Source organism: Brachypodium distachyon, chromosome 4 (assembly GCF_000005505.3).
Source record: "Brachypodium distachyon strain Bd21 chromosome 4, Brachypodium_distachyon_v3.0, whole genome shotgun sequence".
In the NCBI taxonomy this organism is placed as follows: Eukaryota; Viridiplantae; Streptophyta; class Magnoliopsida; order Poales; family Poaceae; genus Brachypodium; species Brachypodium distachyon.
The window spans coordinates 38,133,078-38,148,184 of record NC_016134.3 but is presented as its reverse complement, the minus strand read 5'-3'; the positions used below and the strand labels follow the sequence as shown (position 1 = coordinate 38,148,184).

Genomic DNA, 15,107 nt, shown 5'->3' with positions numbered 1-15,107 from the left:
GTTGCCAGTACCAGGATGCCGGTCGGAGCTTCTTCTCCCGGCCACAAAGCTCGAAAGGCCTGGATGCCGGCGTTGAGCATGTTCACCCCGAAGGACTTCAGAGGCTTTACCCGGCTCGCAATGCTAACCAGGAAATCCTCCAAGTCGTATTCGAAGGGTTCTGCCTCGGCTGCATCCCTTCTTTTACGGGCTTTAATCACGGCAGCCTGGGCAGTCTCGACAGATTGTGGAAAAAATTCTGACAAAGGCAAAAAGTAGTAATGAGTCTCAGCACCCTATTGCTATCAACGGACAGGTGATCAATGGAAGAGATTTGGACAAGGGCCACTTACTAGTCAACACGGCGTCGATTTTGACGAGGTCACGCCGGCACACGCTGAGCAGGCGGGCGTTCTCGGCCTTTTCCTTCTCGGCACTACTGGCACGGCTCTCAACCTCGGCGACGAGGTCCTTGCATTTTTGCACCTCGCTTTCCAGGCAGATCTTCTCGTCGGCCTAGGTAGAGAGAGCTGAAGTGAGTTGACCCACCTCGATCTTGTGCGCCTCCGCCTGCGCTGCGACCTACGCCTTCAGCCGGGCCACTTCATCCCGGTGTTGCTCTTCGAGCCGGGTCTTCTCATCTATTTAGCAGATATGTGTTTGTCGTCGCACGGGGCTCCGACACCGGGGGTGCGACCAGGTGTTGACGATGGCTGCAGCCTCCGCCTCCGGGATGGAGTAGGAGAGGCTGGAGAAGCGGTTGACGAAGCTCCGCAACGTCTCTCCCGGTTTCTCCACGACAGTGTGCAGCTCCGCCATGGTTCCCGGGCGCTTATAGCCGCCCTGGAACGCGCTCACAAACTGCTGACGCAGGTCCGCCCAAGCGGCGATGGACCCGGCGGGCAGGTTGAGCAGCCAGGTTCTCGCTGATCTTTTCAGGACCATCGGGAACCAATTGGCTCTGACCTTGTCGTCGGCACCGATGGCATGCATCCCCAATGTGTAGGTCAAGAGGAAATCCTTGGGATACACGGTCCCATCGTACGTGCCGAGCGCTGGCGCTCGGGACTTGCAGGGCCATGTCAACCGCCGCAACTCGCGCGTGAAGTGCAGCCGTCCTCGAGGCCCATAGGAGCATCTTCCTGCTCCTGCGGGCGTTCGTGCTATACCTCGCGCCGACGCCGGCGCTCCAGGCGCTGGCGTAGATCCTCTCGCTGGCGGGCATTCAAGATGCCGCGCGCGTCGCCTCGCGCGACGGTGGGCGACAAGTCCGAGGACCCCTCCGGGTCCCCGTCTCCCCGGCCTCCCTGCGGGGGAGGGTTTTCCCCTTGCCGCGAGGAGCGGGACGCGGCTCCGTGCTCCAGGTTCTGCCCGCGACCGGAGCATGCCGGGACGCCCTCACCCTGCGGCTGTTGGGCGGCGAGCGCGAGGAGTGCGTCCAGCTCCTCGCCCCACGTCTCGTGCGCCGGCGTGCCCTGCTGCGGTTCGTACCGCACCATGACCCGTGCGGTGATGATGGCTTCCGCCGGGGTTCGTGCAGGAGGCAGCCGGTTTCCGGAGCGGCTGCCTTCCGCTCTATCCCCAGACGCACCCGGGTGCGCGGGGTGCGATCCCCCGGGCGTCGCTCGTGACGCGGTATGCTCGTGGCGCAGCTGACGCAGCGCGTCTTCGGCCCGCGATTCAACTCGCTGGCCGGCGTGAGCGGCACCATGCCCGCTCGCGCGACTGGCCCTGGCGCTGGGGACCGCCGGCCCCCTCAGCCGGTTGTCTGCCGACGGCCGAGGAGGCGGAGGAGGCGGAGGAGGCAGCTGCGATTGCTGCACTCGGAGGGTTCAGGGTTTTCCTGAACCCGCGACGCGGGTTGCGCGTCATGCGACCGCGTGTGTGCCGCTGGGGCTTCACGCGGGTCGATCCGAGGGTCACCAGCCCGCTTGGGGGGCATGGCGGTTGGCTCTATCGTCGAGGAGGACGAGGCCGATGATGGTGCAGACGCTGCCGCCGGCAGTCACCGGCGAGCTCTCCTCACGCGCCCCCTACCTGGCGCGCCAGATGTCGTCGCACGAGGCTCCGACACCGGGGGTGCGCGGGCACCCCCTTTTTAGGTTCGGCAGTGCGCTGCGGGGATCGCTCCGGCGATTGCCGGAGGGACCAATGCGAAGCGAGAATACACCCAGAATTCTACCAAGGGCACATGCACACACTTTTTACCCAGGTTCGGGCCACCTTGCGGTGTAAAACCCTACGTCCTGCTTGTCTGAGCTTGTATTGCTGGGAAATCAGATGGTTACAAGGTTGCCGGGGGAGCCCCCGGGTGGTCTCTTTTTGGCTAAGTGCCCTTTTCTACTTCGGGCTATTGCCGTTGTTGCACTAGGAGTTGGCTCTGTAAATCGAACCAACGAACTCACTAAAGACTGAGCTAAGCTGAACTAAGCTGATCGGAACCGAACCCTTTGACCGTTGGCGGGGGTCCTCCTTTTATAGTCAAGGGGATACCACAGGTGCCACGGTGCATGGTTTACAAGTGGCGAGCAAGGAGCTAGGGCATTCCTCCTCGTTGCGCTGGCATGCATGCATGAGCGCCAACCTTGCTACTAGGGTCTAAAGCCTAACAAATAGGATTGGACAGCCACTGTTTGCCTGACTAGACGGGTAACTCCCTTCCTATCGGCTCATTAAATGCGTCGTGCGCTTCACTCCTTGCTCTGGCAAGTCTGCACACTGGGCGCCTGGCACGCGCCCACGTGGCGCCGCTGCTCTGCTCGCTCTGCCCTGCCCTCACGGCGAGAACCTGCGCCCGGGAACCCCTCCTCCCGGCAAGTGACTTTCCGGGAGGTGCCCAGGCGGGAATATTCCCCGAAGCCCCGCTAGCCCTCCCGGGCCGGTGGCTTGCCGGGCAGCCTGTACGTTGCTGCCTGGGGTGAGATCCTCCCGGGAACTCGGTGATGCGACCAACGCGTCGTGCAGCGGTGGTACCCCGGCTGCCACTGGTGCGACAGTAGCCCCCGGGCGTGGGCTGGCAACATCTGTTCCCGGACGAACTTTTCCCATGTCGGTGTCCGGGCTACGCCCCAACCGACGCGTGGGTCCCGACCCGCCTCGGGCCCGCGTCTCTTCGCTGTCCCACGTACCCTGCCGTTACGGACGGAGTAGTGGGTGCGTGATTTCCGCCAAAACCTCCCCCTTAAACAGGGAAGTTAAGGCTACTCTTCGCATTACCCCTTTTGATTAGGAATTATCTCCGCACATCCGTAGGGTGCGGAACCGGCCGTTACCAAACGGCCGGGTGCTATAAAGATTTTACCGCTGCACCAAGGGGAAAACACTTTGCCCCCACAGCCTTCGTCTTCCAACTTCTTCGCATCTTACGCCCAAGTACTCTTGCTAACTTCTGCCTCCGTTCCCCATGGCGCCTCCCACCACCAGGAAGGGAAAAGAGGGGAAGGCCCCCAGGAAAGCGGCGGCCGGAAAAAGCGAGGCCGCCGCCGACAAAGACCAGAATAAGCGGGCGATGAGGGTCCAACTCGCCTTCTACCGGCCTGGCTACAACGGTGAGGCGCTGGCCAAGATCCAGCACACCGTTGCCTCCCAGTTCAACGAGCACGGGGAGACCCTGATCTTCCCCGCGGGTGCCGACCACCAGGAAAACGACTTCCGGATGTTCGGGCGCTTCCTCCTCACCGGGCTGGTGCCGCCGTTCTCTCTATTCCTCCACGCGCTGATGGAGTCGTACCAGCTGCGGGTGGCACAGCTCCACCCCACGTCGCTCTACCTCGTCGCCATCTTCCAATTCCCCGAAGCCCCGGTAGCCCTCCCGGGCTGGTGGCTTGGTGGGCAGCCTGTACGTTGCCGCCCGGGGTGAGATCCTCCCGGGAACTCGGTGATGCGACCCACGCGTCGTGCAGCGGTGGTACCCCGGGTGCCACTGGTGCGACAGTGTTACAGCAGCCTGAGTTTAAAATGGAGGGAACCCGGAATAAGGATAAGTTGATACCTTGAACTTCAGCAACGCGCTTCAAGAGCTCAGATATTTGAGCATTGTCCCCGGCTGTAAACAAAAGCACGTATCAGTTTATGTTGTGCATCAATACTCGGACAAAGTTTTTATGACGGTAAAATATACTTAATCTGGCTCTGGCGATCGGCTACCAAAGCCTTGTGCTCCGCCTCCAGCTTCTTGTACTTCGATAGCAAAATCTTGAAGGTGGCGGTGCGCTTATTCATGCAGGTCTGCAAAATAGTAATCCACGGATAAGTTTGTTACAGTGGAAGGTTCGCAGTTTCTCGGGAAATAAGTGTTTGAAGTTTTTAAGCGTCAGGCAGACTATTCTAAACCCGGCCCGAATCTCGGGGAATAAGTGTTTGAAGTTTTTTAAGCATCAGGCCGACTATTCTAAATCCGGCTTGAATCTCGGGGAATAAGTGTTTGAAGTTTTTAAGCGTCAGGCAGACTATTCTAAACCCGGCCCGAATCTCGGGGAATAAGTGTTTGAAGTTTTTTAAGCATCAGGCCAACTATTCTAAACTCAGCCTGAATCTCGGGGAATAAGTGTTTGAAGTTTCTAAACTCACCCTAAACCTCGAGGACTAGGAGTACCGGTACTAGAGTTAGGAGTGCAAATCTCTAAAGGAGTTTTTCATACCTCTGCAGCTCGGCTAGACTTGAATAAGGCGACCCTTGCCTGGAACATCCGGGCTGCCACGGACTCTGGAGTCGCCGCAGGCACGGGTCCCACCAGAGAGCTTTGCCACACCGTCCGGAGGATGCTGGAGTTCACCTCATAACTATCGGGACTGTTCCAGTCCATTACGAACTGGCCCAGTGATCCCCAGTTATGCCGTTGGTCGTCCTGAGGGGAACTCCCTGGGTGCTCCAGGCAGGCTGTGAGCTCGAGGAACTTGGAGGCGCCTGGCCCGCCGGGATAGCGGAGCTCCTAGTTTTCTTGGCTTGGGCAGCTGCAAGTTGGGAAACTTGTGGCTGCGGTGATGATGGTGGCGGTGTCGGAGTTGTCTGTGGTTCTTGGGGTTCTTGGGGCCCCGTTGCCGACTGCTGCGGGGTCTCCGTGACGAACGGCTCCGTTTGTGTCTCGGTTGCCGTCGAGGAAGGAGCAGCCCCGACTGCCGAGGTCCCGGCTGTGGATGTCCCGGCTTGGGCGACGCTCGTAGCATCGATGCTCGGGCCGACATCCCGGACGGGAGATGTCGGATCCGCAGCAGTCTCGGTAACACCCGTAGCCTGAATTGTAGGCTCGGTACGGGGAGATGGAGCCGTCGGGATCTCAGACGCAATGCACGTCTCAGATTGTGTGGCCGTCAGAGCCGCCCTGAAGAAATTAAAGTTGGTTGTTTTCATGACAGTAAAGAAGAAAACCGACACCAAGGATTGAAGCGTCGTAAGCCTTACCCAACGGTCTTGGGCTTCGGCTTGGGTCCGCGACAGGCGTATTCTTCCGCTTCATAGTTCGCGGAAGATCCTTCTCGGCGATACGTTTCTCACAGGCCGGCGCCGCAGCGGTAGCCGGGCCCGGCGCCTCAGCAGCAGCTGGAGCCGACGCCTCAGCAGCGGCGGGCTCATCCGAGTCGACTGTTTTCGGATTAGTGCAAATGTAAGTATCTTAGTGATAAATGTTCTAATGACTATAATAAGATGTCGAAAATTGTTACCATCGGTGCGACGGGGTCCGGCATGGGCGATCGGCATGTGATCCTCTGAGTCCGGATCTTCATGGTCGATGGTCGTGCGTTGTCTCCCAAAGCGTTTATCCGGAGACTTCCCGTCTTCGTTGCGCTGAAGGGTGAACTTCTGCACAGAGAAATCAAATTGTGCCGAGATAAGTCATTGTCAAATAAAAGCCGGCATAACCACATGTCGGATATAAATAGAAAGTGAGTATAAACAAGAACTCACCAGGGGAGCACGGTGCTTCCGACTGTATGCTGGTAAACCCCATTCCTAGTGCCCAGGCATACTCGTCTTTGCGATTGCCTTAACCCGGCGTCGGACTTCCGCCTGGTCGAGCCGGACGGTGGACACCCGATTCGGGTCAAACTGTCCACCGTAGAAGCACGTCTTCAGCCACTTCTTACATGACTCAAGACCTTGAATCCGAGGAAAGGCTGAACCTCGGCGAGGTATCACGGTGGCGGCGCCGCACTGAGTCATGGGCTTAGGGGCGCCAGAATTATCTTTGTCGGGAAGAACTTGGGGCCGAAACATGAAGTATTTGGCCCACAAGTCGATGGAAGGCCAGAGGTCGAATAGGCTTCACAACAGGTGACGAACGCCGAGAGAGTAAGGATGGCATTCGCCGGAAGGTGGTGCGGCAGAAGGCCGAAGAAATCTAAGAACTTCCTAGTGAAGTCACTGGCCGGGAGAGCAAAACCGCGTTCGAAATGAGCGAGGAAGACGACATGCTCACCAGGCTCCGGTGTCAGCACAATCTCGTCGCCGAGGATCCGGCACTCCACTTCTTCCGGAATCCGCCGGGAGCGGCGGAGCCACGCAATGTCCGCCGGGGAGACATCAGAGCCCTCCCAGCCAGCTCGCTCCGAGCCCGCCCTCTCTTCGACCTGTTGAGCAGCAGGGTCGACGGCGGCAGCGTCGCGGGATGAAGAGGCCATTGCTCGGAAAGTAGATCTAGGGTTAGCGTCTATGGCGAGAAGACGGTAGCGCAAGGCTCAAGCGGGCAAGGAAATGGCGGCGAAGAGCTAAGAGAGCGCGCACGAGTATGCGGTGGCGAGCTCGGTCGCTGCGGGCTAAGGTGCGCGAAGGCGGAAGAGCTTGGAGCAGCAGCAATGGCGAAGTGCGCAAGGGGCAGAGGAGCGCGAGAAGGCTAGGGTAGTGCGAAGGGTTTTCACTCTCGCCCCCTCCCTCAATTTATACCAGCAGTGCACTAATGGGGCGCGGATCTTCCGCGCCCACAATCCCTGTGGCCGTCGAAATGGCTGTGCACGATCATGGGGGCAATCAATCCCATTAACGCGCACACGCTTGGTTACTGCACGGAGAGGCGCAATAAATCCCGTGGAATCCGAGAGGATAAGGATCCACGTGGGAACCGATATTCCTCCCTTAATGGCTTGTCAGTTTTACTGTCCGATGGGATGACGCGCCACCTTAAAAGACGCGCCGGCAGCACTTCGGGTCTTATCTTCCCATTATTTAAGCAAAACGTGGAGTATAAGCGACAGGTGGCACCAATGTCAGCAGAAGCAAATTTTCTACTGTCGGCCACGGAGGAGAAAGGAATCTCAGTTCAAAGCTGAGTGAGCACGCCGACTCGATATGTCAGGTTGACTTGATCTCGACTAAGAAGCACCCGGGGTTGTCTCGGCATCCTTTTCGGCTGGGTCTTGATGAGCTTCGATGGTTTGTGTATGGGAAACTGTCGTGGCCCGACGTTCTCCCCTGCCAGACCGCAACAGCTTCGGGGACTAGTGTCGGGGGGATGACCCTGGGTAGGGTCTTGACGACACACATTAGCCGAAATGACGAAGGCAAGGTCGGCATAGGCATATATGTCGGCATCCTTAAGCCAAACTAATACTAAGCCGGGATACCAGGTGTATGCCGGCACGTCTATCTTGTTTTACGCGTTTGCAGGATGAGGACGAGTACACTGATCTTGGCCCTCGCCGAGTTGGCTCAACGGTCTTATCCTTACCTCATGACGCAAAGTAAAGCAGCGTTCTCTTTATCACGGGAAAGCAGTCGTTGCTTACGTCGTGGTGTCCGGCGTCTGCGTAAAAAGCACCGAAAGAGAATCTGTGACGGAAACCGGCAGCTGGCAACAGTACTTGTTGCAGGGTGACAGTAAAAGTAAAGTTGTCTTGTCCCCTGCGGTGCCACCCGGAGGGAACCAAAGCACGTGCCCAGCGGGGCCCAAAGAAGATAACGTTAGGCTCCGGCCCGTATATCAATGTGACATGGGCGGTTCATAAATAGAGCACTACCCCTCCCAAGAGAGGGATCGAAGACTTAGGCATTTAGGGTTTTCCCCTTCTTTTTCCTCTTCCTCAAGAATACAGCTCAAGGAGCGCCATTGTAGAGCTTGTTATCTCGGCTAATATAACAAAACAGAAGTAGGAGTCTTACCTCGGCAAGAGGGTTCCGAACATAGGTAAATCTGTGTGTGCTTGTGTATTCGTGCGTGTTTCCCTTCACGTCCTCCCTCCTCCGGATCCTCCTTCGTCCAGTGGCCCCAAGATAAGTCATCTCATGACATCTACCGTGACACCATCACGACATATGTTGCACCTATAGAGGCAAACATGAGCATACCAATTCTATTTTGAGCATGGTTCATTGGATAAATTTTCTAAGTCCATCACGATAGGTAACAGTTGATATGGGGGCAATTAACCAAGACTTGTCCATGATTTGTACAATTGTACTACTCAAGTCACGTAAACTCTGAATAAACAAACTAAGCAGTGCCTGCAAGTACAAATGGAACTCGTCGCATTCAAACATATGGTACAGCAAAATTATGAGAAAAACACAGGGCAATCAAAAACAACATTACACGTTCTCAACTATACACGACAACTCCAGATCGGACAATTCAAACAAATGAACCGCAAAGGCATAGAGACCACGCACCAGATTTAGCCGATTCGTTGGGGATGGCAGAAGTTGTTGCACGGGGACGGGAGAGGAATGAAGTGCGCGGATCCATGAGCTTGGAGCCTTAGACAACCGGCCTCTCCTTGTGCGGCGGCGGCCTCAGCGAGGACAACCCCTCGATCGGTCACGAGGAGGAGAGGATGGCGGAGGAGATCTCAATGAAGGCAGCGGCAGCTCGTGACGGGAGCGGGGAAGACAGGCAACCGATGCCGCAGGGTCGTTGGCAGCGAGTGGAGGCGATTGGCGAGCGAGGATATGGGCGATCTACGCGACGGCGACCTAGGCGGCGGCGGTCGGAGGAGGCAGCGTCCTGCGGCGGCGGTGCGTGATGACGAGCAGCGCGTGCGGCCATGCGGCCGAGGTCTCGATCGAGAAGAGAAACAGTGCGTGCGTGTGATTTTTTGAGAAGATGATTTTTCTAAGATGTACTAGTTAATTGAGGTGGGAGGACCGGGATGCTTAACTTAAAACTTGCAGGGGTGGTTTCATAAAAGAATAGAAAATCAGGGGCACTTTCCTACAACGTGCCCTTGATGCTTTGAGTTTTTTGAGGCATTTTTTTCAAATGCCTTGATTAAGTCTAATCCGAGGCAATTAAATTAAGTTGCCTTCCAAGCTCATAAGTTAGCGCATTTTAAAATTGTGGGCCAATGAAACGCCCTTAAATGCCTACCGTGGCCTAGTGAACATTCGATGCCGGGCACCGCCTGCACCCCCAGCCCGGGCCTGACAACAAGCGGCACATCATTCAGTATGTAGCTTGTGCAGGGGCATCAGAATAAAAAGAAAATGACATATAAGATGCATTAGCCTGCTATTGTTGAAGATGCGGCTGATTAGACAGTAACTTTCTGGTTGTCACTTCCATCGAACCGGCACGGCAACCTAACAAAGGTCCCGGCTTTCCTAACACGAAGAAAAAAGCGGCCACTCCAGCTAGTCAATCCCGCAGGGCGACCATGCCGCTGGATGCAGCAGCAGACAGCAGTGGTAAGCACCGCAGCAATCACATGCTGGACATGCATGTCGTGCAACAAATAACTGCAAACTGACAGCAGCAAAGCCGGTGCCGCTCTTCCCACGAGCAGTCCGTGACGCGAGTAAGAAAAATACTCATGGCCAGGCGGCCCAGGCCAATACAGACCTGGCGTAGAACGAACGAGCGCTGGCCCGATGGCCCGTCCCACTGTCGAACCAACCAGAAGGCTCTGTCGCTGTCGGTGTCCACCAAGGAAATCTCCAACTTCATTCCGAACGCAGCAATCAAAATGAAAGAAAAATCTCACCACGCCAGACGAATCGCACAATCACCATCAGATCAGTCTACTACCCGTAGTGTTGCATCGAACACCGAAAGCCGCGACCGCCCACGCATCAGAAACGGCGAGTCCGCGGGAACGTCGCGTCGCGTGATTCCCCCCGCACACCGACCCGCGTCCGGCACAACACAATCACGTCCACCCGCTTCCCTTCCGAAATCGTGTCCTTGTGCCGTGCTCCCGGTCCGGCGCAACACGAGAGTCCAACAAAGGCACGATTCCGGAGACCCCACCCATCGGGACGCCAGGCCCCCAACGTCCTTCCCTCCTTCCTCCTCGAGCCCCCCCCCTCCCACATCCTATCTCGCCCACCAAACCTCCCCTTCTCGATCCATCACCCCCCCGATCCTCCCCATTCCCCCATGACCCGCAAGAGGCGCAAGCACGCCGCCGCCGCCTAAGGTTGCCAGTCCCTCCTCCGATGGAGTCGCTTCCGCGGAAGCGCAAGGGCGCGCGGTCCCTCGCCGGCTCCCTCCACGACGCCTCCGCCGACCGGAAGCGCACCTGCCGGGAGAGGAAGCCGCGGCCCGACAAGAAGAAGAAGAACAAACCCTCCGCAGGCGACGATGCCGCCTCTACCCGAGGCGGCGTGGTGATGACGGCGCCGCCGACCAGCGGGATGGCCGCGCCGGACAGCCCCGGCCGGGGCCTCAAGCGTAAGGTCGGCTGCATCGAGTCCGCCACGCGGATAGGGCGCAAGAAGAGGCTCGACAGCGAGTACGCGCTGGGCGACGAGATCGGCCAGGGCAAGTTCGGGTCCGTCCGGATCTGCCGCGCCAAGGCCGGGGGCGAGGAGTTCGCATGCAAGGCGCTCCCCAAGAACGGCGAGGAGACGGTCCACCGAGAGGTGGAGATCATGCAGCACCTCTCGGGCCACCCCGGCGTCGTCACGCTCAAGGCCGTCTTCGAGGACACCGACAAGTTCTACCTCGTCATGGAGCTCTGCAGCGGCGGCCGGCTGCTCGACGAGATAGCGAGAGATGGCAAGTTCTCTGAGCAGCGCGCCGCCATTGTCATCAAGGATCTTATGTCAGTGCTCAAGTACTGCCACGAGATGGGCGTCATCCACAGGGACATTAAGCCAGAGAATATTTTGCTCACCAAGACAGGGAAGATGAAACTAGCAGATTTTGGATTGGCAGCACGAGTTACCAATGGTAAATCTTACGCACAATTGCTGATATTTTACTTTGAAGCTCTAGATGATAAGATGAGATCTTGGGGATGCTCTATGTTGAGGGTGACTTTAGTAGTTACTCGTTCGAAGGAAATGGCTATCTTTACGTGCAATTTGCAGTTTTGAGTTGCTTTATTGAGAAATAAAAACTAATTAGAAGTAGTAAAAGTTGAACTGGAAGTCCAACCAATTGGACTATTCAAGGTTCGATCGTCTGTTACAACGATTATTGTTGATGGCTGTACATAGTTGATCTGCATATTTTGATATTTATCTATTATCATGTTATTAGGATTTAGCTTAAAAACACATACATCTATGATCTATCCTTTACCATGATTCCTAGCATATTTTGCCGGTTTCCCATGTTTGTGGCCATGCGTAATTACATATATCAGCTAATGTAGTTCTAAATGAGTCAGTTGGACACTGATTATACTCTTAAGGGCTAAGGGATCAAGCAATTTTTCTCGAAACATCCAATTGCAAGAACCTATACATTCTGAAACCTGATATATCATTTCTTACAGTCTTGAGCATTTCAAAATTTCATGGTTTGTATTATGATTGATACTGATTGGTATGTTCACTCAAGTGGTTAATAGCTTAAAGTGAATTGCTAAATTGGTCCACTTGGTATGTGTAACTAATAGATAAGACCAGCTCAGTTTTGCATCAAGATTTGGGCTCCATCATTTCTCAAGTCCTTGTTTAGTCTGCACTCTGCAGTGATGAATCTTTTTGCTAAATCTTGTTTAAATCTGTACTGCATACTGATCATTGTTTTTCATGGTACTGCAAATGAAGAAATGTTATGCATCATACCATAAACATATGGAGTACTAAGGATTAGCAAGTGCAAATGTGTTTTGGAGTCATGAATCGGTTGCAAGTGGTTATCCATGGCATTACTTCTTTCTATCCAGGAGAATCGAAGCCTGGTGCTAGTTGATACTTGGTCTTTTTTTTGTGTGTGGTAGCGTGCAACTAATTTTGGTTATTTGCATGCAATTTGGAAGTTAAGAATCTACAATGGACAATTTCATCCTTGCATTGATATTATATTTTTTGTGGCATTCTCCTACAAGTACCTGTTATGACAAGTCTGAGGGCATAGTGTTCTTGAGCATACCAAACGGTCAGTGTCATGTTTTTAATATGGTAGAATATGGTGTGATGCCTGTCTAAATGGAGTTGTATGGTCTGTGAGTTGGAGTTGTCAGCATGGCTGCAGGGGCAGTGGTTCTTTAAAACAGCGGCTTAAGTTCTGTAAGGTAACAGTAACATTTAGATTTTAGCAATTCTGCAGTATTTACCTTTTATTTCAAATGTCTCTATCCTCTGTTCAAGTCTAGGTAGTGCAAACACAATGTTAAAAGCAATGCTGTGTGACACTGCTTTCTTTGGGTGACTCTCATTGATTCGTTGTAGTTTCTTTTGTCACACTACAATGGCGCATTTGTTCGTCTCAAATGTCACTGAAAGCTCCCTACACCAAGAGCACCTGGCATCAACATTGAGGACTGGGACAGTAGTAACTAACCCTGGAAGGCCTGGTACCGAAGCTAACCCAGGAATATGGTCCTAAGTGACAATATTTATTTTATTTATATGGACTTCTATAATATCAAATCTTAAAAGTACCTAATAATCTACTACTACCACCTTAGCATCTATAGGTGATCCTAACGGGTGGACTAAAAGTAGCTAAAATTTGTGTTGTGGAGAGAGGGGCAGCTAATCTAGATGCCAAGGCATGCGGATACTTAGATCTCTAATGCCGTTTTGCTTAGTCTGTTATTTTTGTAACATTTGGACTAGGGCTTGCATCTCCTGAATAGCACAGGACCATCTATTCGGGCTTTGCTTGCACAATCATCTGTATGAATTATTAGAATCTAATTTTGGCTTATGTCTTCTGCCTGCAATAACAGGTCAGAAATTATCTGGCATTGCTGGGAGCCCAGCTTATGTGGCGCCTGAGGTTCTGTCAGGAAGCTATTCAGAGAAAGTAGATATATGGGGTGCTGGGGTGCTACTCCATGTACTACTGCTTGGTTCACTTCCATTTCAAGGGGACTCTCTGGAAGCTGTTTTTGACGCTATAAGGACAGTTGAGCTTGATTTCCACAGTGGTCCATGGAAATCAATGTCAGTTCTTGGACGAGATCTGATTAGTCGAATGTTGGATCGAGATGTCTCCTCTAGGATAACTGCTGCTGGAGTTCTTAGTAAGTTCACACAATTTCTCTTCTTGCATTTCTTTATGTTGGATATTGTCTCTGGAATAACTGCTGATGGAATTCTTAGCAAGTTCATAATTTCTCTTGTAGCATTTCTTTATGTTGGATATTGTGTCAATGTTTTGATTTTCTGATAATGGTAATTCCAGGTCACCCATGGGTCTTATTCTACACGGAGTGTACCCTGAAGGCCGTAACTGCTAATTTGTGTGTCACTAACAAGATCGTAGCGCCCTGTTTTCCGTGGGACAGAATTAGATCACATTGTGATTCATCAGCTTCAGATTCGTCGAGCCAGAGGTCTGAGGACCAAGATGAATGTGGTATAGTTGATGCCCTGACAGCAGCAATAACACATGTTAGAATATCAGAGCCGAAAAGGACTCGGCTTTGTAGCCCTGCCATTTCCATACAACAGGAGTGCTCTTCGAACTTGAAGAGTAACCTGTGCACGGCGTTTTGACACAACCCAATGTATAGCTCCTGATTGGTTGGCCTGTGTCATTGATTACTCCACCAGTTGGTGTCTCTGGGCTGAGGATAATAAGTCGGGTTTCCTGTCAGAGCAAATAAGAGTTTGACATGGTATGATGTAGATTGCAGTGATGCTGTTAAACCCGACGTGATGACTGGTTCTGTAAATTTTGTAAATATAGAATGATCTCTAGCTAATTTATCTCTTTGGAACTACTTCATTCGATGTTAGTAAACATATTTTGTTCGATCTGCATTCTTTGTATCCTAGTCTATTGATATAGTATAATATTTTGGCATGGGAAGATATCAAAGGACTCCAAAGTCCTGAAAGTGTTCAGTAACATACTAACATGACTTTTCACAGACAGTATGATCAGCAAGGAGATACAGCATCTACACCACGTAACCGAGACTTTTGTAATTACGGAAACCCAGTTTTTTCATACAAGGCTACAGTACACGAATATCAAACACAACACTGGTGTACTTCGAGAAGTACTGTTCGGAAAGGCTCGCCTGGATGTGCAGACGTTAATTTGATTGAAGAATTCTATCGCCTTGTGGTACAAAGTGCCAGTGTGCTACCGCCTACCAAGCGAAGCGACGCTGCCAGATAGCCTTTCTCTGGTAAAGTTTGGTTGCCATTCCTCATTGTCGGTATTTCTATATTATTATTGGTACAAGCCGTAACATAGGCTAGTTTCGAATTCACTCACAGGATTCATGGAGCTCAGATTGTCATACGCTAATAGCCGTCTAGCGAGAAAACTATGGACCACTTCACTATTATTTTTTGAGAGGACCACTTCACTATATATGTATAACTTTAGGACAATTGTCTGCTCTAGTATTCTTTTTTAGAGGAATGCCCGTTTTACTTCTTTTTTTGCGAGGGAATGCCCGTTTTACTTAACCATCTATCTGGGCCTTATGGGCCGATATGGATTGGGCTGTAGGGTACCAACTTTACAGTTGTGGACTCGTGCTAGGGTTCTTATTTCACAATTACTTCATATAAATTTAAATTCGCTCGCAGTATGAAGGAATCAAAATCTACGATAAAAACAGCAGGATACAATCCTACATTATATTCACCTATTTAGACCGACAAGCGTATATCGGTATATGCGCATGTTAATGGTAGAGAAGCCCAGGAAATACACAGCATAACAAAAGAAAGTATTCACTCCGTCCAATAAAGGATGTCTCAACTTTAACCAAATTTGAATGCATCTATACACTAAGTCATGTCTAGATACATCCAAATTTTGACAAACTTCAGACATCTT

At 52.7% G+C, this 15,107-nt stretch overlaps 2 protein-coding genes across 10 annotated transcripts in view; one reads left to right on the top strand and one right to left on the bottom strand.

Annotated features, from left to right (window-relative positions):
* Positions 1-8,997, bottom strand: part of LOC106866728 — a 43,523-nt gene extending 34,526 nt beyond the window's left edge. For 4 of the 9 annotated variants that reach the window (XR_002960383.1, XR_002960384.1, XR_002960385.1 and 1 more), the window contains exons 1-7: positions 8,579-8,997; positions 8,072-8,233; positions 5,641-5,779; positions 5,381-5,560; positions 4,620-5,300; positions 4,100-4,206; positions 3,971-4,024 (exon numbers count right to left, since the gene is read on the bottom strand). Coding sequence is in view for 1 of the 9 variants with exons in the window: in XM_024455155.1 (XP_024310923.1) it covers positions 5,381-5,560; positions 5,641-5,779; positions 8,072-8,191 (439 nt within the window). In the remaining 8 variants the exon portion in view is untranslated. Of the gene's footprint in view, positions 1-244; positions 496-3,970; positions 4,025-4,099; positions 4,207-4,619; positions 5,301-5,380; positions 5,561-5,640; positions 5,780-8,071; positions 8,234-8,578 lie in introns of those variants that run through there. The other 5 variants (XR_002960388.1, XR_002960389.1, XR_002960390.1 and 2 more) reach the window with 3 other exon arrangements.
* A 1,167-nt stretch (positions 8,998-10,164) lies between these two features.
* Positions 10,165-14,122, top strand: LOC100836584 (serine/threonine-protein kinase PEPKR2). Its single transcript, XM_010239946.2, has 3 exons — positions 10,165-11,078; positions 13,033-13,329; positions 13,491-14,122. Exons 1-3 carry the CDS (start codon positions 10,343-10,345, stop codon positions 13,802-13,804), a joined length of 1,347 nt encoding a protein of 448 aa, XP_010238248.1. The 5' UTR covers positions 10,165-10,342; the 3' UTR covers positions 13,805-14,122.
* Positions 14,123-15,107: the final 985 nt, after the last annotated feature.

Excerpts from the sequence above, each read along its gene's own strand:
- LOC100836584 (XM_010239946.2), top strand. The coding sequence starts at position 10,343 with ATGGAGTCGCTTCCGCGGAAGCGCAAGGGCGCGCGGTCCCTCGCCGGC. Across the intron at positions 11,079-13,032 it reads GGCAGCACGAGTTACCAATG|GTCAGAAATTATCTGGCATT; the intron begins GTAAATCTTACG and ends CTGCAATAACAG. Across the intron at positions 13,330-13,490 it reads AACTGCTGCTGGAGTTCTTA|GTCACCCATGGGTCTTATTC; the intron begins GTAAGTTCACAC and ends TGGTAATTCCAG.